This window comes from Corvus hawaiiensis, chromosome 11 (genome assembly GCF_020740725.1).
Source record: "Corvus hawaiiensis isolate bCorHaw1 chromosome 11, bCorHaw1.pri.cur, whole genome shotgun sequence".
Classification (NCBI taxonomy): Eukaryota; Metazoa; Chordata; class Aves; order Passeriformes; family Corvidae; genus Corvus; species Corvus hawaiiensis.
Window position 1 is genome coordinate 14,158,279 of NC_063223.1, and position 25,239 is coordinate 14,183,517.

At 46.4% G+C, this 25,239-nt stretch overlaps 1 protein-coding gene across 6 annotated transcripts in view; it reads right to left on the minus strand.

Annotated features, from left to right (window-relative positions):
• Positions 1 to 394: 394 nt before the first annotated feature.
• Positions 395 to 25,239, minus strand: part of MGLL (monoglyceride lipase) — a 100,780-nt gene continuing 75,935 nt past the window's right edge. For 4 of the 6 annotated variants that reach the window (XM_048315246.1, XM_048315249.1, XM_048315248.1 and 1 more), the window contains 5 exons: positions 16,659 to 16,795; positions 15,027 to 15,137; positions 10,999 to 11,088; positions 5,070 to 5,285; positions 395 to 4,102 (listed from right to left, as the gene is read on the minus strand). In XM_048315246.1, coding sequence (XP_048171203.1) covers positions 3,977 to 4,102; positions 5,070 to 5,285; positions 10,999 to 11,088; positions 15,027 to 15,137; positions 16,659 to 16,795 — 680 coding nt within the window. In that variant the 3' untranslated portion in view covers positions 395 to 3,976. The remainder of the gene's footprint in view (positions 4,103 to 5,069; positions 5,286 to 10,998; positions 11,089 to 15,026; positions 15,138 to 16,658; positions 16,796 to 25,239) is intronic. The other 2 variants (XM_048315244.1, XM_048315245.1) reach the window with 2 other exon arrangements.

Genomic DNA, 25,239 nt, shown 5'->3' on the forward strand with positions numbered 1-25,239 from the left:
GCAGGGGGGACATTTCTGCAGCGTGGGGCATTCTGACAGCACCATCCCTGGGTCTCGATGGAGCAGGAGCTCCTACAGCATCTGGGCACTGCCTGGGAGCTGACAGCATCAAAGCCACTCCCCAGCCTGATCTGCAGTCACAGCTGGGGACAAAATGTGGTATTTAATCAGCAGTTGCTCCTGGCCACGGTGCAGATGCTTCCTGTTGGAATTGGGTTTAGTTCAGGACCAACATCATGTTTTAATGGGCTTGTAGAAGCATGGGAATCAGGTGTTGAAGCAGGCTGAGTTTGCCTGTTATTGCATATCCTCTACCAGCTCCACACTGTTGTTTCACCTGGGGTGTGGGAAGCCCTTTGGAATGGTCACCAATGATTACCTCAGACACACTTTGTTCAGAAAACATAACTTTATTATTAGTTGCAATATACATTGTATTCCTTTAAGAATCCTAAACTTGTATATGGTTTTTCCACTGAAAATACATGTGTATGTATATATGTTTTTATATATGTATATATATATATAAATGTATTTTATTGAACTGGAACACAACAGAACAAGAGAGACAACCTCAGGAGTTACTTGTAAAAGGAAATGTGATCCCAATGGATTTGTGCTGGCAGTGTGCTAAGGTGAGTGGTATAAAAAGGACAGGCTAAATAGAAAACATTATGGGTTAGGCAGTGGGGAATGGCCTCTCAGTGCTACAGGTGGTGATATATACAGTAGTTACACGTTGCTATTGCTCAGTCACGAGTGCCACCTATTCTCCAAGGCAGACCAGACTCCGGTGTGGCTCCGCACAGCAACATTCATAAGGCTGGCTGTGCTCCCTGCAAGTGGTACCTGCCAGTTGGAAATAGAGTGTAATTACATTTTCCTCAGCAGCTGCTCTGCTCATTGCTAATCTGGTCAGCCAAGGAAGAATTCCTCCGGGGCTTGGTGAAACCTAACTGGGTCAGTATAAAGGAGCTTACAGGCAGGGGAAGGGATCAGCAACAGCGGTGAGAGCCGAAATGTGCACATCAGTGTCTCACCTGGCCCACGCTGATTTGTTCCTGGCTCCTTCCCTCTGCACTCATTTCCCCACCTGCCAAGGAGCTGTGGCCCCTCTCTGCTCGGCAGCCAGCTCAGGGGTGCGTGGGGTCAGCGCAGGCAGTGTCTGGCTTCTTTTGGATAGGTTTCCTTGTGTTAATTGCCTCAGAAGGTAACTCTTCAGAAAACTGCTGCTGTTCCATGGCTTTGGGGTTGCTTGGCTTTTTGTTGTTGTTGTTCTTTGTAGGTTTTGTTTGTTAACCTTTTTTTCAAACACAGCCTCCCCAGGCCGTGTGCCACTGCTGAGCTTAGCTATAGACAGAAGGACAAGTCTTCCCCAGATGAATGTAATTTGTTTCCCTTTATTTCTGTTCAGCTGCGGATGTTTCTTGGGTGAAAGGACACATTTTAGCAAAGGCACTGACAACGGACTTTCCTCTGCCTGAAGCCAGGTTGGAGGGAGCAGACGGGCTCTGACCTTTCTGCTGAAGGGTCACTTCCCTCTCCCCTCCTGCAAAGTGCTTGTCAGTTTGGAAGGGATGTAAAGAATGTGGGCATTGATTTACTCCTCCTGACTTCCTCAAGAAAAGTGCTTTCAAAAATCCTATCCTTAAGTCATTATCTTGCTACTACCCCCGCAATGTCTGTCACCTCTGGATTACACCCACTTGTTTCCCCTTCCAGCTGAAGAAGAAGGTGAGATTTATCACTGCTATAGTGTTTCTCTTCTTGCTGTCTTTCTCTAGCAGCATCTGGCCAGGAGGGAGCTTGCTCAGGCAAAAGAAGTTACCTCAAGACAGGCTGCTGGAGGATGGAAAGCAGGTGACCTGTGCATTGCTCCTTCCCAGAGTTAAGTGTCACCAGAGGATTAGCAGGGGCTGCTGAGAACAGCTGATTGCACTGGAATAATATTTCAATAAAAAGCTGGCGTTGCTGGGAGAACTACAGCTTGTTCCTCTCTTTAGAGGCAAGAAAATACAAATGCCAAAGTGCCTGGATCAACCTGTATAAAAGATCTTCCCTGACTTGGGCCCCTTAGGGCAACTACAAGGACACAACCTGCATCCACACATCTTTCATCCATCCATGCTGCTGGGACTGAATGGGTCTGAGCCCTGATTCTGACTGTTATTGCACAGAGGTCCCTTTCCTGAACCTTGCCAGAACTGCTTCCAAAGGGAAAAGATGTGGGTGACCCCCCTGACTGTCACAGGAGGGATCCAGCCCCGGTGACAGCAGCTCAAGACACAAGCAATGTTTCTTGCTGCTGCAGGGAAGGCAGTAAGGACTGGTTTGTCACTGGGGGACGTGCCCCACTCTCTCATAGTGCAACATATGCATTCTTTTCTTGCAAAACCAGAGGGAGAAGTGCAGGTTAAACCCCGTCCCTTTGGGTAGTGCCAAGAAGTATATTCATGCTGAGGGCCATCACGCTGGATAAATCGGCCTGCACAGCCACTCTGCCATCACTATGCAGCTTTTACTGTGTCAGTACAATGTCTCTGCTCTAATCCAGGGTCTAAACTCTTTCCTCTCACCCTGCTGCTAGCAGAAACTCAGGCAGCTCTAGGATTTGGCTTACCTGAGCCACAGGCCCAGTCCACAAGCTCCTCCACAGAAGCTTGTACAGCAGGGTCTGTGGATGCCCCAGTACAGCAAGGTAGGGGTTGGATGGATGATCACACCCCACACTCTGCCTTCAACTCCCCACATGTCCTAAAGGGCTGAGCTCAGCCCCTCAGTGATCTACCCCAGTGCTGATTAGGAGGACACTGGGATGAGCTTGGACAGGATCTCTGCTCATGCTGTGGGTCTCCTGCTAAACCAGTGGACCATGAGGACGCCCACTGCTACTCCCCACCCACCAGATGCTCTGCACTTCCCTCTAGCATTATTTTCAGGACATTTTCCAACTGATGAAGGAAAACAACAGATTATGACTGTAAAGTTATGGTGAGAGGACCGGATCCTGGTAGGACAACATCGTTCCTTGCCAAGAGAAGGAATGATTAACTCCTTCTTCACTCTCCTCCCATTTCTTTCCCAGCTTCCAGCCACCTCTATATACATCATATATTATATTACTATATTCTCTTATAACTTTGACTTTGCTTTTTCAGTTTCAGTAGCACAAGTGATTAATTCCAAAAGAAGAAAAAAAAAGGAGAGTAGAAAAAAAAAAAAGGAAGGAAGGAAAAAACCCTGTCCCTAGGAATATTTACAGAATAGTTCATCTTGCAGAGGAGATGGGGTTTGACATAGGGAAAAGCATGGGAATTTAATGTGCTAAATGGGTTTGATTCCACATTCCTGCTCTTCCCTCTGGGATCCTGCTCTGATGATGAAAATCAAAGCACTGTTCAACATGCTTTCCCCGAGTGCAAACTCGCAGAGGACGTGCAGGGCGGCTGGGGAGGCATCTCTACACTCTCCCCTGGCCTGGTCTGCTTAAAAAGGTAGTATCCAAAGGGGTCTGATCTTGAAAATCAGCCTTTCACCCTCCAGGAGCTGTCAGCTCCATCTTTAGCCTCTCCTCATCACCCAGCACCTTTGTTAGTGCTCTCCTCTCGAGGACCAGGGTTTTTAAGGTACTGGATGGTGGGGACAAGGGACGCACCTGGCATCAAAACCATGAAGTGGAAGATACTGATTTCTTTTACATATCAATAATTATTGCAGTATAAACACACTCCTGTCACCCCAGCGAAAGCAGAGAAGGAGAAGCCATGGGGAAAGTTTGGGTGAGGAGCATCCCACAGCTATCAATTCTTCTCCAGATTAGGGCAATGGCCATTTACATCAGCAAATAATGCCCCACCCTGTGCCTCTCCCCCCACCCTCCCTTATGCTGTGCGTGATAAAATACCCCAAGAATCCCTCCATAGAAAAAACATCTATTCCCAGAAAACCCCAGTAAGAGCTGCAAATGCAATTGCTCTTAAGTATGGCTGGTTTCCCCAGCTGCTGAGAGCTTCTGGCCAATCCATGTCAGTATTTCTGTGAAGACAGAGGTAGAGACCTCGGGCAGCTCTTTGTGGAGGGCATGATAGGCTTCCTCATACACCTGCAACCAGGGAGAGAGTAGAGATGAGCACAGAAAAAATAAATCTGCATGAACAAAACAGCCTTCGGTCCCCTCTTGTCGACACCCACAGGTGTCGACAACACATCCTGCCCACAACTTGTCAGCTTTTTTCTGAGATGTAGCAGGTTATGAAATCAAGGAGATGCCACTGGTGGTGCTGGCCCTCGACAAGCGGGAAGGTGTTGGCATTGCAGCCTGTGAGTACCAGAGCACCCTGCTGCCCTTTAGGAACAGAATGCATGTCCCAGCCCCATCCATTTCTTGCTTCTTCTCCCACTAAGGAGGAGGAAATACTTATCATGCCCTTGGAGTGTAAAGGACAATGGGGGATGTTCCCATCGTGCCTTGTGCACTTTTACTCCTTTTATGCTCAGACTATCCAGTTATTTTTCCAGTGACAAAAGCTTTCCCTTGGTCTCCCTGTCTCTCTTTCAGGTTTATTCATGTGCTAACAATTGGTTAATCAGCTGTGGTTCTCTCGAAATGAGCAGATGTGAAGTTGCTTTTGTTGTCCAGCGTTTTGGAAAGACCTCCCTGCACCTTTACACACTGGAACATGAGGTAAGGCTGGTGCTCTCACAGTTGGCATTGTTCAGAAGACCTTTTAGGGTCAACACTTTACCTGCTTATGAGCCTTGCTCTACTTCTGCACCGAGCTGCTTCATGTCCAAGACACCCTCTAGGTACACAGCCAGCACAGGGGCAGGCCTGGAGATCGCCCACCACCCCCTGCCCCCAGCCTGGCTGTAGCTGCTGAAAGGCCAGGGAGGGCTGAGCTTGGGCTACCCCCTGGTGAAAGGGGCTGTCACCTGCCCAGCCTCACCAATCCATCAGCTCTTTGCCTCCAGCTCTCTGGAGGTCAGCAGGCTCCCTACCCCTCCCAGTCACTCATGCTCAGGCCAACACTGACAGCATAATCTCCTAACAATCAAGAAAGCAAGATGACCTTGAGGGTTTTGTCCTGACTCTGCACTGTGTCCATCAGTAAATAGGAGCCCCTGATATCGCAGAGCTTGTCGGAAGAGCCGTGTAGCACCAGGATGGGCAAAGTCAGCTTGGGCAGGGCTCGTTCAATTCTGGCAATGGCGTTCATCAGCTGGATGACGAAGGAGACCTTCATGCCACCGTGGTAGACCAAGGGATCAGATGTGTAAGACTCCATCTGGCAGGAAGAAAGAGTTAATTTAAGATTAGCAATATTTCATGAAGATGAGAAAAAGCAGACCAGCCTGGCAGAGAAGAGCCTCTTCTCTTGGCTTGCACAGTCATTTCCTGCTCTCTCAGGACATCCTGCCATCAGAGTCAAGGCTGAGGTACTGTGGCTTCCCAGCACTGCTCACACAACCTGACATACTCTTTGCTGCGTGTTTCTCTCTTACACCACTAGAAAATTTTCAAGCCAGAGCTCTTTGAAAGGAGTTCCTGCAGGGAAACAACCAGTGTTGGATAAAGACCATTCCCACAGGGGCACCTGCTTGCATTTTTTTCCTCTGCTGTGCCCTTCTGTCATTCCAATGTGATATCTCTTCTACAGAGGGTCCTTCAGACTGTGTTGTTTGAAAGCTGATGTTCTCCAGGCCATTATCCTCTCTGCTGAGGGCTCAAACGTTCTCCTTCCCTATCCAGGGGCAGAGACCATGGCCTACACCTACAGACAACTGACACAGGTGACTGCAAAGCGAAGGGCTCATCTCTGGCTGCAAAGTGTGATGCACAAGGCAGCAAATAATGGTGTTAGGTGGTAGGCAAAAAAAACCAGTGAACAACTTGCTCAGCCAGACTGTGAGGGGATAAAAATGCACAAGAGCTGGTGCAGAAAGTTGCTAGGAAGGAGTAGTTACTGCAGCAGGCAAATCTACAGTAAATATTTGTATACTCTAAGTGGAGACGGCCCACACAGCCCCCACCATCGCAGTATTTGCCAGAATGCTTTGATTATGGGCTGGTCTCTGGCACAGCCTCCAGTTTCTCCCAACCCTGGCAGATGTTTATAGAAATGATGGTTATTTATAGGTTAGCTGAAAACAGTCTCCTCCTCTCCTCACAGGCTGTGGGGTCTATTCAAGTTCTACCTTGGAGGCATTTTGAGGTCCTTTTGCTTCTGCCCATGCCTGCCCTGAGGGGACCATGGGTAGGAGGTGACCCAATAGGCCACCCAAGGACATGTGGCCATGTGTAGGTGTAGGCACAGGCAGGCACTGTAGGATAGTATGGACAGAAAGGTTTTGGGGTGGATTCTGCCTTCAATTCCCCGTGAGATGAGATTCTCAGGGTGACAGAACAGTACATGGTGGGGCTTTCCCATCTGGATGCATTTACTTGCCAGAGGGTTTGAAGCCAATTTCCCCTGTTGTCATCTCAAATGTGCTGGAGCACAAAGCACTGGAAAAGGAGGGGGCAGTGAGGCTCACAGGCCTTTGCCCATCACTCTCTTGCTTCCAGTTCCCACCATCTCCCACTGCTTGAATCCATGGTTCCTATCCCTATGTGCAGCAAGAGGAAGACATGGGAGGCAATTTGGCACTATTAGTGGCTGACACCCTTCAGGCCCAGCCCCCAGTACTAAGGATGGTCCAGGGAGGGACAGCTGTACTTTGTGTTAGAGTTGAACCAAAAAACTTTAAGTTACCATAGAACTCACTTAGGGATGCTTGGATATGGTGGATGTTTCTAGGATTTGATTAAGGCCGTTGTTGTATTTTGATGTCTGTGCAAGATCATGGCTACTCTGAAGTGAGGGGTAATTTTTGGCAGGGAGACAAAGATAATCATCACAGCTCATCATATTAGGATATTACACATGGTATCTCCCTTTCAAAGAGGCAAGTGCTTGCTGAGGGTCTGGAAAACTGCTTGTAAGAGGCAACTGCAAAGATGAGACTGTGATTAAGACATTGAGACATGCTGAACACCCTCTGCTCCTGCTAATGGCCCTGGGAAGCAGAGGGTGAACAGCACACAGTCCTTTTGGCTCTGCATGGACCATCCCAGTGCCCAACCAGCTTGTTGGTGCAGAAACCTCCATCTGCATCTTCATCCCCTACACTGTTCAGCTGTACCTTCCCTGCTCTCCAAAGTCCTTCAAACAGGGCCAGAAGCCGCCTGTGTTTGGAAGGAGTTGTGAATGTGCTCATGGAAAACGTTCAGCTTTGACTTCCAGGACACCAAGCACCTGGTGGGGTGCAGCTCACTCTCCTGTTAGCAGCTGGGTCTACTCTGATATTCTCAGCCAGACATGGTGACTTTTCATCAACTTTTTGGGCAAAACCACGGTGTTGCATTGACTACTTAGCAACTGGCTTCAGCTTAATCTGGACCTATGTCACAGCACTGTGCTAAAGCAACACAGCACTGAGATGGGTGGACTTTACTATTTTTTAGGTTGGTAGATTTTGGGTTTTTTTTAATTGAATGCAATATATAAGAGAATTTGCAGGGGGGATTCAGGAGGGATGGGTGGATGGATTGACAGAAGGTCCCTTCCCATGGAGTAAAACAGTGTTGATGAATTCATGTGAGGTGGCCCCGTCCCCAGCCCCATAAATGCTAGTAGAATGACCTAACGGGTTTCTTTCTTTCTCTTGTTGTCTGAAAGAATGGGATTTTTTTAGTTACTGAGCAGCCAACAAATATTTTTGTGTAGATGATGGCAGGAGAAAAAAAAATAATAACCCAGTCCCAACCCGGAATGATCAGGACTGCAGGGGCTGTATCCTGTTCCCAGTCAATGAACAGGAATCCTTGTCAGAGTTAATGCTCAGTGCATGGGGTGAGTGCCAAGCAGCAGCTCTCTGGGGAAGGAGGAAAGACAGGGAATGGGCTTTATATTCTGCAGGCTACAATCTGTAAACCCTGCAAGCCCAAAGCTGTTGTTGCTGCACCAAGCTCTGAGACAGGGAGCAAGAACAGAAGGTGATCCCAGGAGAGCCTGTGACTGCTTCCAGACACAGTCAGGCAAAGTCTCTCCAGGGTCTCTCAGAACAGCTCTTTTTATCTTTATGTAATTCTAAGACAGAAGCAACCATGAGGTTGCTGCATCACACTGCCCTGTTTAGAGGTCTGCATCTCCTCTTGCAGCCTCATCCTATGTGGACTGGGCAGGAACAAGGCTAAAGTCAGGGGGACCATTCCACTAAGTCAACAGCAGCTAACAAAGATTAGTGGGGTAAAGAGGTTCCTGCCACTGTGAAGTCATTCCTCCTTGGAATAACAGGACTGGTTTTAAGGTTACTTCTTGCTCTCTTTTGTCTCTCTTGTGTTTGATACAGGAAACATCAAACAAACATCTCTATATCATTCCGTGTTTCAGTCCCCACACCCTGAAGACAGCTTTCTGGGAACACAAACTCATTAGAAAATTCTTGGATGTTGTCCCAAAAATGTTTCTAGTGAATAGAAAGCTGGTCTGGCAGGAGAGTATGTGTAACATATAAATAATGGATATTTCCAGCACATTGTGTGCTTTAAATCTGAGCGTCCTGAATCCAAAAGGAGGGTGGGGTGTGCTTAGAGGCAGCCAGAGGACCAAAATGCTGTCTTATCTTCAGTAAGGGCCTGGAGCCTCAAATCCTGGTGTTTGAAGGGGGTCAGGAGAGCACTTTACATTGCTACCCAGCTGCTATGTCAGCAGTGCTCACTACAGGTGAGAAGGCAGCACAGCACACAGGGGGTGGTTGTCTCATTTGGAAGACCTCTCCATTGTAGGCAGGCTCTAATGAAGCAGACCTACACCTTTATCCACTGCAAAAGGCTCTCCCTTGCTCCATGGAAAGGGCAGAGGAAAAGCAATGTTCCAAGGAAGCTTTAGAGACTTGAAGCATGACAGAGCAGACGAAGTAGCAGCAAATACGTGGTTAGAAAGACAACACAATAGCATTTATTATAAAGTATGTCCAGTGGTTGCTGTGGTGATTCCTAACATCACCGCAACACGGAAGCGCTCAGTCAATACTGTGCACCAATTTCAGGAGCTCTCTGACACTTCCCTAACTGTATTATTATTCAGGATGTCCCCACATCATCACTTTTCTCCTACAAAGCTATTGAGTGCAGCAATAGCATCTTCCAGCAGAGGATCCAGCTCTTGGAGGTGTATTTAAAAGCATCCTTAAATATTGTAAATTTTAAACATCCTTTAATGCAGCTGCAGCAGGGTTCAGGTGTCACATAACAAATCAGTGCAGAAGCAGGCACAGACCCACGCATTGCAGCCACGCTCGCTCTTCAGGTAGGGAATAAAGCTCTCCAATTCCTCTCCTCCCCCAGAGCACTGACTGCTTTTATCCTCTAAACACAAATGTAGATGTGAAAAATTTCCTCTGTGTCATTTTAGTGAACTGATTGTCTAATTTAAACCTTTTCTCTGAATTATATGCAACAAGTTATGGCAGCTGAATGTAATTAAGAATGGGTTTCTACAGCTAGACTGGAGTCAGCCTTCTTCCCAAGCATATATTTTGTGCAGCCTCATCTGGTACTTTTGAGCATATGTCACACAGTACATCAGTGGATGCACATGATCTCGCTCCATGCTAGTCCTGTCTTCTCCTCAGCTCCTCGGATCTTTCCACCTCCAACACAGTGAAATTTTATGCTCTCTTCACAGATAAGTGAACTGAAAGTCACTGGAACAAAAACCCCTCTGGCAGTGCCAAGAAACAACCCTGAGCCTTGAGGCTATTCTGGGAGACTCTTTGCTTTCCAGTTTTCTGAATAGGTGAGCCAAAGATGTGGGATATGCCAAGGCTGGATGCACTCCACTCACACAGATCTTTGCCCCATATCCTTTGAGCTCCAATTCTAATGCTGGTCGAGCTGCCTTCTCAGGGAAAGGCAATTTATTAACTCCTAGCTAAGGTATGAACCACTGCATGAACAGCAGGGAAAATTACAGCATCTGTCAGTGAGATGGGAGCTGGCATGGGAGCACAGGAACAAGTGACCACTGCACCAGCAAAGCTCTTGAGACATCCTTGAGTGCTATTTTCTATAATTCAAGTTGCTTTCTGAAATGCACCAAGTTCTGGGTCCAGCCTAAGCACCTTCATTCACTTAGGGTTTGTGACTCTCTCCTTTCACTCCTCCCACAACAGCGAGAAGGAAAAACCCTCATTAGGTGGTATTGCAGCAGTTGCAGTGACACCTGTTTTTGCAGTGATGGCATGAATAGGCTGACACAGTTATTACCATGAGGGAGTGGGGAGACGAGTCCCAGGCTTATAATTGTGGCATTATAAAAGCTCAACCCCAGGACAGTTCCACGCACAGCCACAGTGGCAAGGCTGGAGCTGCATTGTTGCAACAGCTGCTTCAATTGCAGCTCCTTTAAGTATTATCCTTGGGTGCAGCATGAATGTATCATTTGTTTGGAAAGGCTGTAGCAGCATCAGAGTGTGATCCAGGAGACCTTGTAACAAGTTCTTTGGGTCAAGTACACTCTTTTCCTCTGCTTGAATGCATCTGGCACAACGTGATCTTGGTTTGGAAGCCGGAAAAGAAATCCTCAGGACTGTAGGGTTTTGCATGATTTCATTGCAAAGAGCAGGGGTGGAAAAGCTGACTTTAGCAGTGTGTTTGCACCCTGAGTTGGGTTTTGCTGCTGTGCTTCCCACTGCACCCATAGCCCTCTGTCACATCTGGTACCCAGAGCAGCTGCAGGTGCGAGGCACACCCCAGGGAGGAACAGCTGGTTTCCCACAGTCTTCTGTGTGCAGTCAGTTCCATTGGTGTCAGAGATATGTCACCTTTCTACAGCAGCACAGATTTTTGCCCTCCTGATTTAGAAAAACACTTGTGGGTTTTTCTAAAAGAGAAATGGTGGCACTGGGACAAGATACCAGCTATGCAGTGACTTAAAATGGCATTAAGGTTCTCACCTCTTTCTTGTTCCGGGAAATTGCATTTGGATCTATTGATCCCAGGGACAGGTTTGGGAGCACAAAGTTGAGCACTTTCGCTGCAAAAACCTGCGGGAGAGGAAAGGAAGCAGTCAAAGAGTCAGTTAGAGGAAGAGAAGGAACATAGAGGCCCAAATCCTGAGCTGATGGAAGTCAGTGCAGGAGTTAAATAGTTGAGAATTGTCGGCTAACTCTGGAGAAAGATCTGTCCTATATTTAAAACATTTCTCTTAACAAGGAAAGTGTTTAAACTGCTCCTGGGAGCAGGGAGTGGGTGTGCTAGACTGAAATGCCGTCAGCTGTCCATCCACATGCAACAGCACAACTTCATTGTACTGTGCCTTTTCCTTATTCTTAGGTTAATTTCTGAAAAGGCCTCAGTTAAGCACTTTGATAGGAAAAGGTCATTTCCAACTCTTGGAGGGCTGGTTTTTGGTTTTTTATCACCCTTTCCTTGCTGCCACAGCTCAGATTTCAGGCTGCAGTGCATAAGTGATGTTGGGTGCCATTTGCAGTAGTTGCCTAGGCTGCACTCGTTTTGATAAGCATATTCTCCAGGGAACCTGTAAATAAACAACAGCCAAGTGTGCATGCATTGGCTAAAGGAATCCATTGCTCACACATCTCCTGGGAACAACACACAAAAGCATTGAGCAGCCCAGGATGGAAACTGCTGGCAGAAGAAAGGGTAACATCTTTCATTTCAATAGCACTACAAGCATGTTGATACCAGGGTTCTGCTCTGATCTTTGATAGCTGCCTATAATTAAGTGATCACCACTTAAGTCAGAAAATACACAGTTAGTGTTCATTGGTCTGTTTTATGGCCCTGTGGTGTTCACAGCTAGCACTTGCAGGTAGGCTGTCCCCTGTGCCCTCTGTTTCTGCAGATACCTAATCACTTCTGAAGCACTCCCTGGCACTTCAGATCACAGATGACACATGACAGATTAATTATTATATTAGAGGAATAACACAAGGTTGAAGTCAAAGTCATCCAGGAGTGAAAAGCAGTAAAGACTCACAGCAGCTTTGGGAACACGTGTGTACCTTGGGGTAGGTATGAGTAGGAACCAGTGTCACTGTCTAGCAGAATACTGAGTCCCTCACTGGCTATGACATTGTGTCAGCAAAAAATTAAGTTTTACTAGACAACAATGCAGGTATGATCTTATGATGATCCAAGCAGGAATGGGGTTTTCTTCATTTCGTGTTAACTCCAGGCAGTGATGATTTGAGCTATGCACCTTCATGTATCCTAGGCAGGATAATGGACTCTGAACCTATCATCTCTGCTAAACTGGACAAAATAAAGCAAAAAAAGAAGAGGTTTTAATATAGTACTTTCTCCCAGTTTGAATATACCTTAGGAAAAGTCCTTTGCGGTGTTACTGGGTGTAGATTCAGGCTGAAAGACAGTGAGCAACATGGTGTCCAGTCAGGTTGGAAAGAAATAGATCAGCAAGAGGCAAAATGGAAAACACAAAAGGTAAAGAGAGAATATTGTGTAGCGAGTCTTTAAACAATAGGCTGAGGGTCAGTACAGGATTAAACACCAGGGAATATTTCCTAAGTGGTTGTCCTGCCCACATGATTTCAAAGCATTCAATAGCAGAAATGAAGTGGGAGATGCTCTTTTACCCCTGCTCTGCCCTTTGCCAGCATATGTGACTCCTGTCTCTGCAGCCTTTGAAACTTCAAAGATTCAGAGCTGAATTTTGTCCAGATCAGTTGAGAAGAAAAGGAGGAAGGCAGCAAGATCCCTCTCACTCCACTGGATTTGCAACTGGATGCTTCCATCAGGACACAGGATTTACAGGGCACTGGTGAAACTGTGTTTCTGCAAAGAGCAGCATTTGATCTTCCTGCACAGAGCCTGCAAATGTGCTGCACTTCTGCTGCTGCCAGGGCTGGCTCAGCATCAGGGAAGGTATTTCTAAGAGGGTCTGAAGGACCCAGTGTGTCATCTGGCTCGTTGTTATTGTTGCCTTGAGCCCTCGTTTGTTCAGGCCAAGGTAAATTCTTGCTCAGCTGGAAACTTCCCCAGCAAAGGGATGAATGCAATGGTCCTTGGGAAATGGCCCAGGGCTGAGAAGTCATACCAGTTCCAAGGGAAAACTAAGTCTTTGTTCCTCAGAAGCACAATCACCATGAAATGTTTTTTGACTCTCAGAGGAAAAAAGCCACACAGCTTTATGGGAAAATGTGGCTTATGCAGGAATACTCTGCTTGTTTTCAATCCTTCCTCTTGCAAATACCTTTTCAGCTCGAGAGCTGATTTCAACTGAGTGTGACAGAGCAGAGCTATTTCAGGAATAATTAATTTTTTATCAGTTTTGAAATGCAGCAATAGATTTGAAAGAGAAAGAAACTGACTGTGCTCTTGTAATACTGCATGTGAGAGACTTTCTAGGAAAGAGACCGTATAAACACCTCCAAAATACTTCCATTAGAGAATAGGATTTCCTACCTAAATAATGCATCATTGCATTTATTTCTTACACTGAAGTAAAGCAACATCTGGTAGAGATCTGCAACAAACCAGACTACAGTAATGCTAGTTCCCACAGAATTAGTGAGTCCTTGTTTCAGAAAGGGTTTAGCATCTAGCAAAAGATAAAGGTATAGCAATCTTTCTCTATTTTCCTTGATTAGAAAGAAAAGGCTAACAGTATCCCTCATATTCAGACTGTTCATTGTTTTTTCTTAATATTTATTCTTTTTCTGTTTCCAAAAAAGGAAAAGGAGGGGCACTGGTGCTCATGGGACACTTGTGCCAGATGTAGCCTCACCCATGAAGAACCCGTAACCGGCCTCCTAAAACCAGACTTTGGTACTCTGACTCCTATTGAAATAAGTTTACCTGGACTGGATGACTTCAGGATTCACTTCTCCTCTTAAAATTAGGTAGGACTATGGGAAAGCACTTAGAAGGAAAATATTGACTGGCATCCAGGTGCAGCAGGGTCTTCCATCTTAAGGCTAGAGGTCCTAATGCATTTTCTTCAGTGGAAAAGAGGTGATTAGAAAGCACCCTTTGGTGCTTGTAATGATTTGTGAGGTCCATAGATGGCTTTGGCTACAGCAGAAAGTGGGACAGGATTATACTGAAAGCTGAGGCAATTTGTCTCCTTCCTCACAGAAGAAAAAAAAGGAGAAATAGCTTAGAAGTAAATTAAAACAAGAAGCTAACCCTAGGAGAAGTGTCTAAGAAGAAAGGATAAAGGAGTGAGTCTTGTGGGAATGAGATGCTCTGTCCTTCCTGCTGGTTTAGCTGCTCCTTCCCTTTGCTTCCAGCTTCTGGATTGTTGTTTATTCTTTTAAAAATGCAGAAAGGGGGAGAGAGCTGAGGCTCAATTGCTTTGCAGAACTTCCCTGGGGAAGGGCAAACTGGGCAATGCAATTGTGGATCAGAAACAGCTCTGGAGGGCAGATGTGAATGGTGGGAGGGATAAAGCATAAATGAAAACCAAAAAAGATGATCTGGACAAGAACCAGTTATGGTACCAAGCCAAATGGGATGTAGCTGGTGATGCTTTAGCTGGAAGCCTCTTTTGAGGCTCATAAACGATTTCTGGGACTCAGGAGCTTTGGTTCTGATTAGAAATCGGTCATCCCCCAAATGCCAAAAATAACCCTGGCCTGACTTAGCCAGCAGCCTGTGTTGCAACTGTACCAGACTCTGCATGAGTCAGGAAGAAAGCTGTAGGAGAGGAAGGGAAAGGACGGTGCTGTGTGGGCTGCCACAGGGTGAGGTGAAGAAAGCACAGTCTGCTACCACCAGTACCCGACTCTTGCTTAAATAGGTTTTTCTGGACAGGTTCAAGATTCACTTCCCCTCTGGAAAGTAGGTGGGACTGTGGGGGAGGCACATAGAAGAAAAGTATTGACTGGCATCTGGGTGGCACAGATCCCAGCAGGGTTTTGCATTTCAAGGCCAGAGGTCTTAACACTTTTCCTTCTGCAGAAGAGCAAGGTGACCATGTGCGACGCGGGTTTGCTCTTACCTTGATGGGAGTAGCGACTTCTGGGCTGGCTACCACTAAAGGAGAGATTAACAGCATGCCTGAAAACTCACTGGGTCGCTCACTAGCTGTCAGAATGGAGATGGCTCCCCCCTGCAATGCAAAATAACAGCCCACAGCTTAATACAGGTGCCAACATCTTATTTGTATAGTAATCCTGTTACTGGAAGGGGTTTAGTCCAAGCAAGCAATTACTTCTGCCCCACTGATAGTGCGGTGTGGTCAGCAAGGAAGGCTGGAGGAGTGGGAGCACTGGAAGTGTCTGGTTTTTGTGGGAGAGAAGAGATCTGGTTTCTGTTCTCATGCTATAAACCCTCACGTCACACTGAACTCAACTCTCCATGCAATGTTCATCAGCTCCCTGGGATGCCTTGTGTCCTCTTTACTTAAAAGGACTAAGAAGTAAGAAGAAAACGTCTGAAGTGGTAGTTCAGGTGGGACTTGAAAAATAAGTTGAGGTTTATCAGCTTGACAGACTGGTGCTGCATCGGGAAGATGCCGTGAAGCCGGGCTTGCTCTGTGCCGTGCCCCTGGTAACCTGGGCAACAGCAATGCTGCCATCAGCATGCGAAAATCTTCACTAATTAATGGGAGTTAAATATTCTCCTCCTCAGTGTCCCCAGCCCCTCTGGCCCCACAGTGCTGTGCCCAGGGCCTGGCAGCAAACACCCAGCCCATGGTCCGGAGCTGAACGCCAGCCAGGCTGAGCCATCCCACACGAGGACAGGGGCTGATGGCAAGGGGTGGGCATGGAAGGGATCTGGTGGGCTTTCTTGGGAAAGTTTGCAGAGGATTAGTTGCCAAGGGAAATATTTGGTGAAATTCCACGCTGCTGGAGAACCAGGGGCTTGTTAAACGGTGCAGCAGCAAGAAGCATCTCAAAGACCTCACTGGGAAATTAGCTCCTTGTTACAGCGGCTTTGGAGCACGGGAGCCCTTCAGAGCATGCCATGCCTTCTTATGCAAGAACACTTACTTGTCTGAGCATGGACTGAATCCCAAAGTACTTATTCATTTTCCTCTCCTCTGGGAAGGCAGGGAGAGCAGATCAATGACATCAGTGGGAATACTGTTAGCTTGAATAAAGGGATTTGGCCCGTGCTGTCAGAATCAGGCTTCAGATCTGTTCACCAAATCAGTGCCTTTGTTTTTGCAGCCTTAATCCCTGGTACATTTTCCTGTTAGGTTGTTTAACAGAATGAGGCTACAGGGTATTTTCGTGCTTGCATCCACGCTGCTCACAAAGCTTTGGAGGGCTTAACCTCCTGGTTACTGGTTAAAATGAAAGGGGAAGCCCGATACTGCAGGGAGCTGGTGTGACTTACCACATAGCCATGGGAATAAATGGTCCTGTTAAAAAACACCTCCTTGTGGCAAATGGCACTAATTAGGGCCACGGTGGGGGCAGAAAAGTTAAGGACTGGCTTTACTCAAGGCAGATCTCAGGGTTATAGCATGCTGGCAAATCAGTCAGTGAATTAAGTGGAAGGGAAGGTTCCTTGTAGTTTTGTTTTCCTGCTGTGGAATGAGTTCTTTCCTGCCACCCACACGAGTACCACTGGACTATGACACACATCCTGGGTACTGCTGGGAGGGGTAGGGGCGGGTGCTTACCATGGAGTGCCCCAGGATGAGAACGGGCAGCTCAGGGTGCTCTTTCTTCATGAGATCAATGTGCTGCAAGCTGTCCCTGATGAAGACGTGGAAATCTGAGACAACCATACGATCACCCTCGCTCTGCCCATGGCCAACTGCAGGGGTAAAGGAGAGCACACAGATAAGTCATTTGAAGCAGTGGTTACAGTCAAGAAAGGACCTGGCAGAAATAAGCCTGTTGGACTGTTGCTGTCCTAACTTCACCTTCCCCTGCAGTCATGTCTCAACAGAAAAAGTGCTGCAGAAATGCAAAGGAAACTGCACAGAGCTGTCAAGTGCCATACTGTCCATGATCTGACTTTTTAAAAAAAAATCATAGCATCATAGAATACCAAGGGGTTGCAAGGAGCCTTAAATTTGGACTTCTATTCCTCCATGTTTCTACCTGCTCTTCAGAGCTAAGAGTACCGATCTACCTCTTGCAACCTCCAACATCAGGGTGACAAAGGGCAGTCTTGCCTTGCTGATGGGTCACTGCATGCTGGGAAATGGGGTTTGCCTCAGGGATCATATCCTCTTGGGTCTGGTGGCTCACTGTACAGCCGTAACTGCTGTGTAGCATCTTGGCAAGAAACAGAAAGATTCTGAAGACTAGATACAGTTGCTATAAACTTAATGGACCGTGGACACTGCCTTTTCCAGGGCCTGGATATGCATAAGCTTCACAGTCCTGCTTTTTCTCATGATACCCTGGAGCACTGGGTGGGCTGGAAACCTCCTCTGTAGGAGGTAAAGGGTCAAGTGATGGAGGTTGCAACAGCCTGCAGTGGCATCCTCCTCCTAAACAAGAGTTAATGCACACTGTCCTGCACCTGGACACTGTTTCCTCACTCTGTATCTGGGAATTATCTTGCCTAATGGAAGGGAGGAGGAAGATCAAAACAGGAGATGGTGAGTTGCCATGGGAACAGTGGCATCCCTGGCAGAGGTGGAGCCGCATCACCACCAACACACCCCCAGGCAGTTTGGAGCTTACAAAGGCTTGAAATTAATACCACCCTGGGGAAGCAGTTTGCATGCTTACCTGACCACACATGCATGTTATTGTCTGTCACAAATAGGATTCATCCTTAGAAATAGCCCCTCTGCTTGGTTCTGTTCCATGCAGGTTGTTAAGGAAAATTGTGAAGGGGAAAACTCATCCCACACCTACGGGATAGAGTGTAGGGAGTCTCAAACATCTCCTTCCTGCTGGGTGTCTCCTTAGGACTTCTCCAGTGGGCACTGAGGCACATTTATAGACACAAAGGGGCAATGACTTGTTAAAGGAGGTGAAGTGCCTGATAATTGTTGACGTGCTGGATGGTTTCCCTTCCAGTGATCAGCAAAGAAAACCACTGCTGACACAGCCACAAAGGTAGTTGCATCTGCTGGCAGTGGTCATACCAGCAGAAATCAGTGTGTCTCAACTTTCTTGTAAGCCACCCAAAAAAATCACCTTGCAAATTAGGCAGAACTTCTAATAAAAAGCTGGACTAAATTCACTCCATCTAGGAAAAACTGGACCCCAAACTTGGTTTTTTCTGTCCTGCCAGGTGGTCTCCGTGGCTGGGTCTTTTGGCAGTGAAGGCTGCAATCAGCCACACTGGCTGCCAGAGAAACCCATACACATCATGCTGATCAATTATAAATAACATATTACCAGTTCTGCTTTCCATGCACACACTCTAATTCCTGCCAAAATATGGTGCAGCAAGCATCCTCCATGGATCAGTGACCAGAAACAAATGGAAGAGCAAATTAAAATACAGATCATGATAATCTCCAGAACTGAAACCATGTGTGTGGCTAGAGGATCTATTAACTTTAAACTGACTTTTGTTACAGATGGAAAGTGAGCTTTTTACAACTTTTATACACATGCAGTCCACTCACTTTATGGTTCTCAAATGTGTTATCTGCCTATTATTCAACTCCAAATGTAGCAGGTTAATACAAATTGAACAGTCCAGAGAGAGGAACATTTTCCATTACAGAGCTCTGCACTTCAGCTTCTTTTTTCTCCAGTGCTGCCTCACTTGCTTCTAGTCTCTCCTTCTCTGCAGTACTCCAGCTGAGCAAGCAGAGACAGCAAACCCCCGTGGCCGGGGGTCTGTAAATGGGCCATGACTCCTTGCTCTGGAACTGTGAGTCTTTGGTCTGTTTTTGGATGAGACAGAGGCCGGTCTGGATGGCCTCCTTGGCCCTCAGTGTGGAGAATTTCCCCTGGTCCTACCACATAACAGTGGCACTGCTTGTAACAGTCAAAGTAACGATTGTGGAATCCAAGAAATACCTGTGCAATGCCGTGACAAGTTCTCCTTCGAATTTCTGCGGGGTTTGGGGGTTTTTATTAATAACTAAATGAACCCCCCTTTTGACCCTGGTTTTAACTACTAAACTCCTGTTCCCCACTCACATGGCACAGAGCAAAGTCTGAGCAGCAGTTTGTCTGCATGTGTGGGACAGGAAAGCCATGCAAGTCTTTGCTCTGATGTTATCCCTGCCCCTTGCACAAGGTTAGGCAGGGAGCATTGCTAGGTCATGGTCTTTTATTTTACTATTTTCCATTCTTCCCCTCCAAGAAACCAAACTTTTTCTTCCAGTGAATGAGTATATTGCAAGTTTGAATCCCCCAGCTGAGAAAGCTTCAGGGTGAGGAACTCAGACCCCTTCTATTAGATGAAAGACATTTGCACAACCAAACATCAATACAGTCAAGAATATTGACATGTTTTTCTCTGATCTTTTGCCTTTAGAGCTATTAATAATGAAAGGCCAGGTTCATCCTTGATGTAAAGCGATTTGCTTTGGGTTTTGCTGGGAATGAATCTGTGTAGTGATTCCACAGTGCCAGTGGCAAAAACAGCAGGTGCAAGAGAGGGGAACCACCTTCACCCAGCAACTGGAACTAACCAGAGACTGCTCCACACCCAAGTGACACAACACCAAGGGAGACAACAGAGAAGTGTCCCAAGGATCACAGCTTCATGAGTTCCTCATCACAGCACTCCCACAGGAGCCTCTGGTTTTAACAGGGCAGTGTGAGGGGCAGTGCACAGAGCTGTGACTGCTGGTGCACGTCCCCACAGCACACTCAGCATCCAAAAGCTGTTCAACTCTTTCACAAATACCTGGCTTCACACCCAGCTCGTGTGGTTCTCTGCCAGCCCTGTGTTTGTGCAGTGGCTCAGTGATAATTTCAGGCTGTGTGTGCTCAGCTCATTGCAGACACCCTTCCCATGAGTCTTTAAAAGTGAGAATCCAAACCACATGTTTACAAGTTGCAAATCTAGAATTAGGACGTCTAAGCATCCATTTCCAACCAAACACGCCCCTGCAAAATAACTCGCTTTGCTCAAACAAAATCTGAATGAAGGCTGGCATGATCTGGCCCAATATGTCATGGTTATTAAATTCTTCCCTCTATTTTTGGCATGAGTGTGTTCAGACTGCAGCTCTACCCTGGAGTCAGGAACAACAACTCAGTCAGTCCTGTCAGAAAGCATGACTTCAGGGCATGATTTCACCTGTGATTATAGATCCTCCAAAACTACACATCTCTCTGGATGAAATAATACTTACTGGATGCACAGGAAGACAAAGCTGAGAGTTCAGGGAAGGAGTATTTGAGGGTGTGAGGGCTCTGGGGAGTCTGTTATAACCAAAAATCCTGTGACCCTGGAAATGTGTACTTCTACAAGTACCTTCCTTCCTCAAATCCCATATTGTCTCATGCTGTGGGGCTTGCTTTTGAAAGCCACTCCAAAGAAGCCAGGCTTGTCAGCTGACATTGGCTCACATGCCTCAAAAAAGGTTACATCCTGGTCAGATTGGAGATATGCAGAAAAACATGTAAATAAAAAGCACATTCCAACTTGACACTCCCTTCCCTTCAGTAAAAGCCAAATGGGAGCTGCCTGAAGAAATGAGCAGCCCAGCTCTGGGCTTGTTAGGCAATCTCAGTCTGATGAGGGGACCTGTGCTGGATCTCCACCAGCACGATGCTTTTTTGCTGGGGCTGTGGGGCCATATCAGAGCTGAAGAATGCAGTAAATAAGACAAGCAGAATATTAGGCAGAGGGGAGAGCTTGGCAGTGCCTGTCCCTGCACACTGTGGGGTGCCTCAGCACCCAGCCCTCAGAGGCACTGTGGGGATGGGTGAGTGTGGCAGCACACCCTGTCCAAACCACTATACCACCCTTGGATACCTGCACTGGTTTTGTTCTAAACTTTTACACAAGCCACACACTATCCATATTTCTTTCTCCTTCCAAGTGCTCAACCCTCCTGGCAAAAGCAGAGCCTGACCCTGAGTGCTCAGGTGAAGACTGAACTGATCCTCAGACCTTCAGCAGGAACGTTTTGCTATGGAAGGTGAGGAGATGGGAATTGCAGGTCAAATGTTGAGTTCAGCTATCCTGCTGTAAATTTGCCAATTTCAGTGCTGTTCCTTAAAGCTTATAGTCATGGGAAAGCAGAAATTATGGACCATGTTGTTTTTTCAGCCTTTGCTCCCTATTTATTACGGAAAAGCCATAAAACAGAGAGGACAGGAGAAATCTGCCTAGGGAACAATAATTCTTCAGGCAAAATTTGTATCTTGGCTTTTCACATATTTTGATGTTTCCAGCTTTGGGGGAAGGGGATGGTTTGGATCCATTTTTATTGTAGTGAGAACACCACCACTGTAGGGTGAAATGTTCTCCCTGGCCAACTGATGGTAGAAACAATGAGGAGGAATGCAGAGCTTGACTCCTGCCTCAGGATTCATCAACACTATCTGTTTTCCTCTCTAGAGGCGTAACTCCAAGATTTTAGGGTGGGAGATTCAGGAACAGGCAGAGCCAGGGGTTAGGTCAGGAATTCCAGGCTTACCACTCCCTCAGCACCAACACATGTTGAATTGCAATGGTACTAACAGAAGAGTGTCAGGAGTTTTCTGTGGTTGAAGGTAAGAAGTGCCACCACTGTGAAGTCAATGATTCCCAGACACAGCTGAGGAGCAGCTCCAGTACCACAGAGTCCCACATTAGAAATAAATGTCTTAATGATGGCAGGGGGGCCATTGGCAAGGTTTGGTGCTGGAGTGTTTGATTTAATGAGCTGGAGCATGGTGTGATTCAATTCCCAAAGAGCTCTTGTAGGCCAGAAAAGATGATTTTGCTGCTTTAGCACTGGCACTGCAGCAGCAGTGGGCAGCAGCATGTTACAGCACAGATAGTGGTGTGCAGAGGAAGGATTTTTGTTAGAGCCCACAGCCAAGCTCAGGTTGAAGATCCTCTTCCTTTACTGCCTTGTTAATCAATAAGCTTGTTGGAATCTGACAGGTCTGTTTGAAGCAAATGCCCAAATGGCTTTTGGGAAAGAAGCTATTATGTGTTTATTAGCTTTCAGAGAGATTTGTTTTATTCCTGAAGCCCTCTGCTTCTATTTTCTGCCCAAAATTGGAGATGGAATGGAATTCTCACTGGTGTTGGACACTGTGATGTGGGAAGGCGAGCCTACCTCACCCTTTTTTGCTCTCATCCCACCACAGGTCATGCTGCTGGTGAGAGACATGAGAACAGGGTGTCCTGCTTGCTGTTCAGCTGTCTGGCTTAGGGGAAAAAACCACATAATTAAAAATTCTCATAGATGCTTTCCCTCTGCAGGTGGCCCACACAAAGGAACAATGCTGGGTCTGGAGCCCACAGGAGGGAGATGCCACTGAAAGAAATGTGTATGGATCTTCTGGTGCACAAGGTGTAACATGCCAGCCTAAACCCTCTCCCATGATCTTCCTGAGCTTGTGGCAGCTTGCTCAGGTGGGCACCTCACTATGGTGGCCACAACCTATCCTGAGAGCCCACTGTGATGGGAAGGGACCATTTCAGCAGCTTATTTCAATATCCAAACCCCACTGACTGGGAGACAGCAACAGCCTGCCTCTGCTTTCCTCTCTGCCCTTTACAAAATGCATTCAGACTTGGAGAGATAACTTAAAGCACAAGATGCAGCAGATACAGTTTTCCAGAGTGTTTCAGCTTTAGAAGCCAGTGCAGCAGTTAATGAAGTGTGTCACAAGGCATTGCAGCTGATGCCTGTATGTGTGAGCTCCACTGAAACTCCTCTGAGCAAGGACTGCTTTTTTTTGTTTTTGCACTTGTACACCATCAGCACCATGGGGCATCACCACAGACCTTGGTCCAAGGTACAGCAAGATCTAAAAGTAATAATTAACTCTAATCCCAGGCTACAAGGCAGCATGGTTTTGCAGAGGAGAAGACTGGAGAAAGCACATGGGTGGAAAATTTGGGGGAGACAACACACAAGGCAACACAGCAAGTGTTCTGTGAAGCCTTGATTTTCTGCTTGGTGATTTTTTAAGGTTTAATGAAAAAATTATTAATGAACTAGTAAACACTTCAAATTGTCATAACAGTTCACTACTGAAAAACTATACTTGTTTTGTAATGAATCAAGTACACATCTTTTTCATCAAGTGAGCAAAGCTCATTAATTAAACATACTGGATTTCAAAGCTCTCAATGTTTAATTATTTGTTTAACAAGCAGTACATCTAATCCACCATTCAGACACACAAACAACTAAAACAACAGGAAGAAGCTTCAAAGCAGGACAATCAACATCTGGAAAAGTCAACAGACTGTGCCTGTATTGTCAGTACCATGTAAACCAAGTGTTCCTCTGGAAGAACAAATACACAGAGGAAGCACCTCCGAGATCATCCTGCAGATTCCTGCTCAACAAAGCATTTTTACTGCCCTCAGAACAGACTTACCACAGAGAGGGAGCCTGTTCTGGTTTGATTTCCCCAATTTTTTTCCATTCTTCAACTGAATCAAGTCTGATGCACAGAGGGCACTGTGAAATTTCTGCCCTCCATCTGTACCTACTCTTCATTTTGCTGCATGTGGAGAGCAGAGGCACCAGGACAGAGACATCTGAGCCAGAAGAAAGCAGGGTAAGCTGTCCTAGGATTTAGGACATAGATCATGGTCCCTTGACTCTGATCAAGCTGCCATCTAGGTCAGCTGCTGTGCTTATTTTGCAGCTAAATCTTGGAGGTTGAGTGTCTCAGTGTCCACCTGACTGAGCCTTAGCTGTGCACCCTCCTCTTCTCCCACAGCTCTGGTTTCCACTGGAAGAAAAACCAGTTTGACACAGGCCTATGGTCTTTCCCAGGAAGATTACTTTCACATCAGGAACCAAAAGGAGAGGATCCCCTCTCACCACTGCTTCCACTTTTATGTTCTTTGAGAACCTGAAATACAGCTCAACATATGTTATCCTTAGTAACATCTGGGTAGTCCTGGGCATACCTTCTTTAGCACCACCAGTAGAGATGCAGTGAACACACGGGTTTTCCCACACAGGCACATTATACAACCACTAGATATGGTAGCCAACAGAATGACCTCTTACTCTGGGTGTTTTATGTATGAAACATGTAGCTAGGAACCACAGGTGGATTCTGTCTCTCTCTGACCAACAGAGAGCCTTGTCCTGAAGGCACAAGTCCATCAGCTTCCTTCTTCCCTTCCAAGGTTAGGAAAATCATTTTCCTTTCAGCGTTTGCTGGGTAGTTTTTATTCACTTGCCTCACACAAAGAGTGCAGCAAACTGAAAGCATTCTCCTCCCACATCAGAGACACATTTGCAGAGCTGAGATATTTTTAGACTAGTGCACACAGAGATATATTGTTTGTTGTCTTGGTTAGGGAAAAAAAAGCAACAGTCAATTTTCTAAACTAAAATTATTTGTGCCTTATTGCTAGGGAGCAGGGAACCAGTCATCTTGCTAAAGCCATTTGAAATCTTTTCTGTACTTCAGAGATGACAAACAAAATGACCTGGTACATATCAGAGCAGTCGTTAATTCTGGCCGACAAGGCAAACTGTTTCTGTCAATGCTAAGAACCAATTCTTCTCTAATGGATACAAACGTGGTTCTTTTGGCTTTAGAAGACTTGCCCATTTCTTATGCTGTTGCTGAATTTGGCTCTGAACTGCAGTTCCTTAAAAGTCTTCCTGGAACATTATGTTACTCATGAAAACATGCTGAAAAAACCCATGTGAGTGTTTGTGTTGCAAAATAAGGAGCTGCATTTACAAACAGCAGTCACTGTGGCCAGACTAGAAACCTAAGTCCTGGGATGCCACGAGATGAAGGGGCCAAGACAGTATGAAAAACTGCACATGCCACAGTCACTTCCCACACTGCCTGGAGTGGGGCAGCTTTGTCATTCCTGTCACAAAATCAGGAAGCTGCTGTGGCGTGGCTGGTGAAGCAAAGGTCCATGAAAGAGGAATATGGAGTCCACTTCCTCTTCCACAAAGCACATTCACAACAGTATTCCACTTTCTTCCTCAGGCCCTTCTGCAGTGCTACCTCCCAAGCCAGCCCTTAAGAACATAAAAGCAAAAGACAGCTCGCAGAAAAACCTTTTTCTACCAGGCTAGTGGGATCAATGGTTTGAAAATGTTGCACAAAGCCAGTGTAGATAGCTGAGTAGCTGCTGAGTTCCTCTGAAAAAAAGTTTCTTTTGCTGATGAA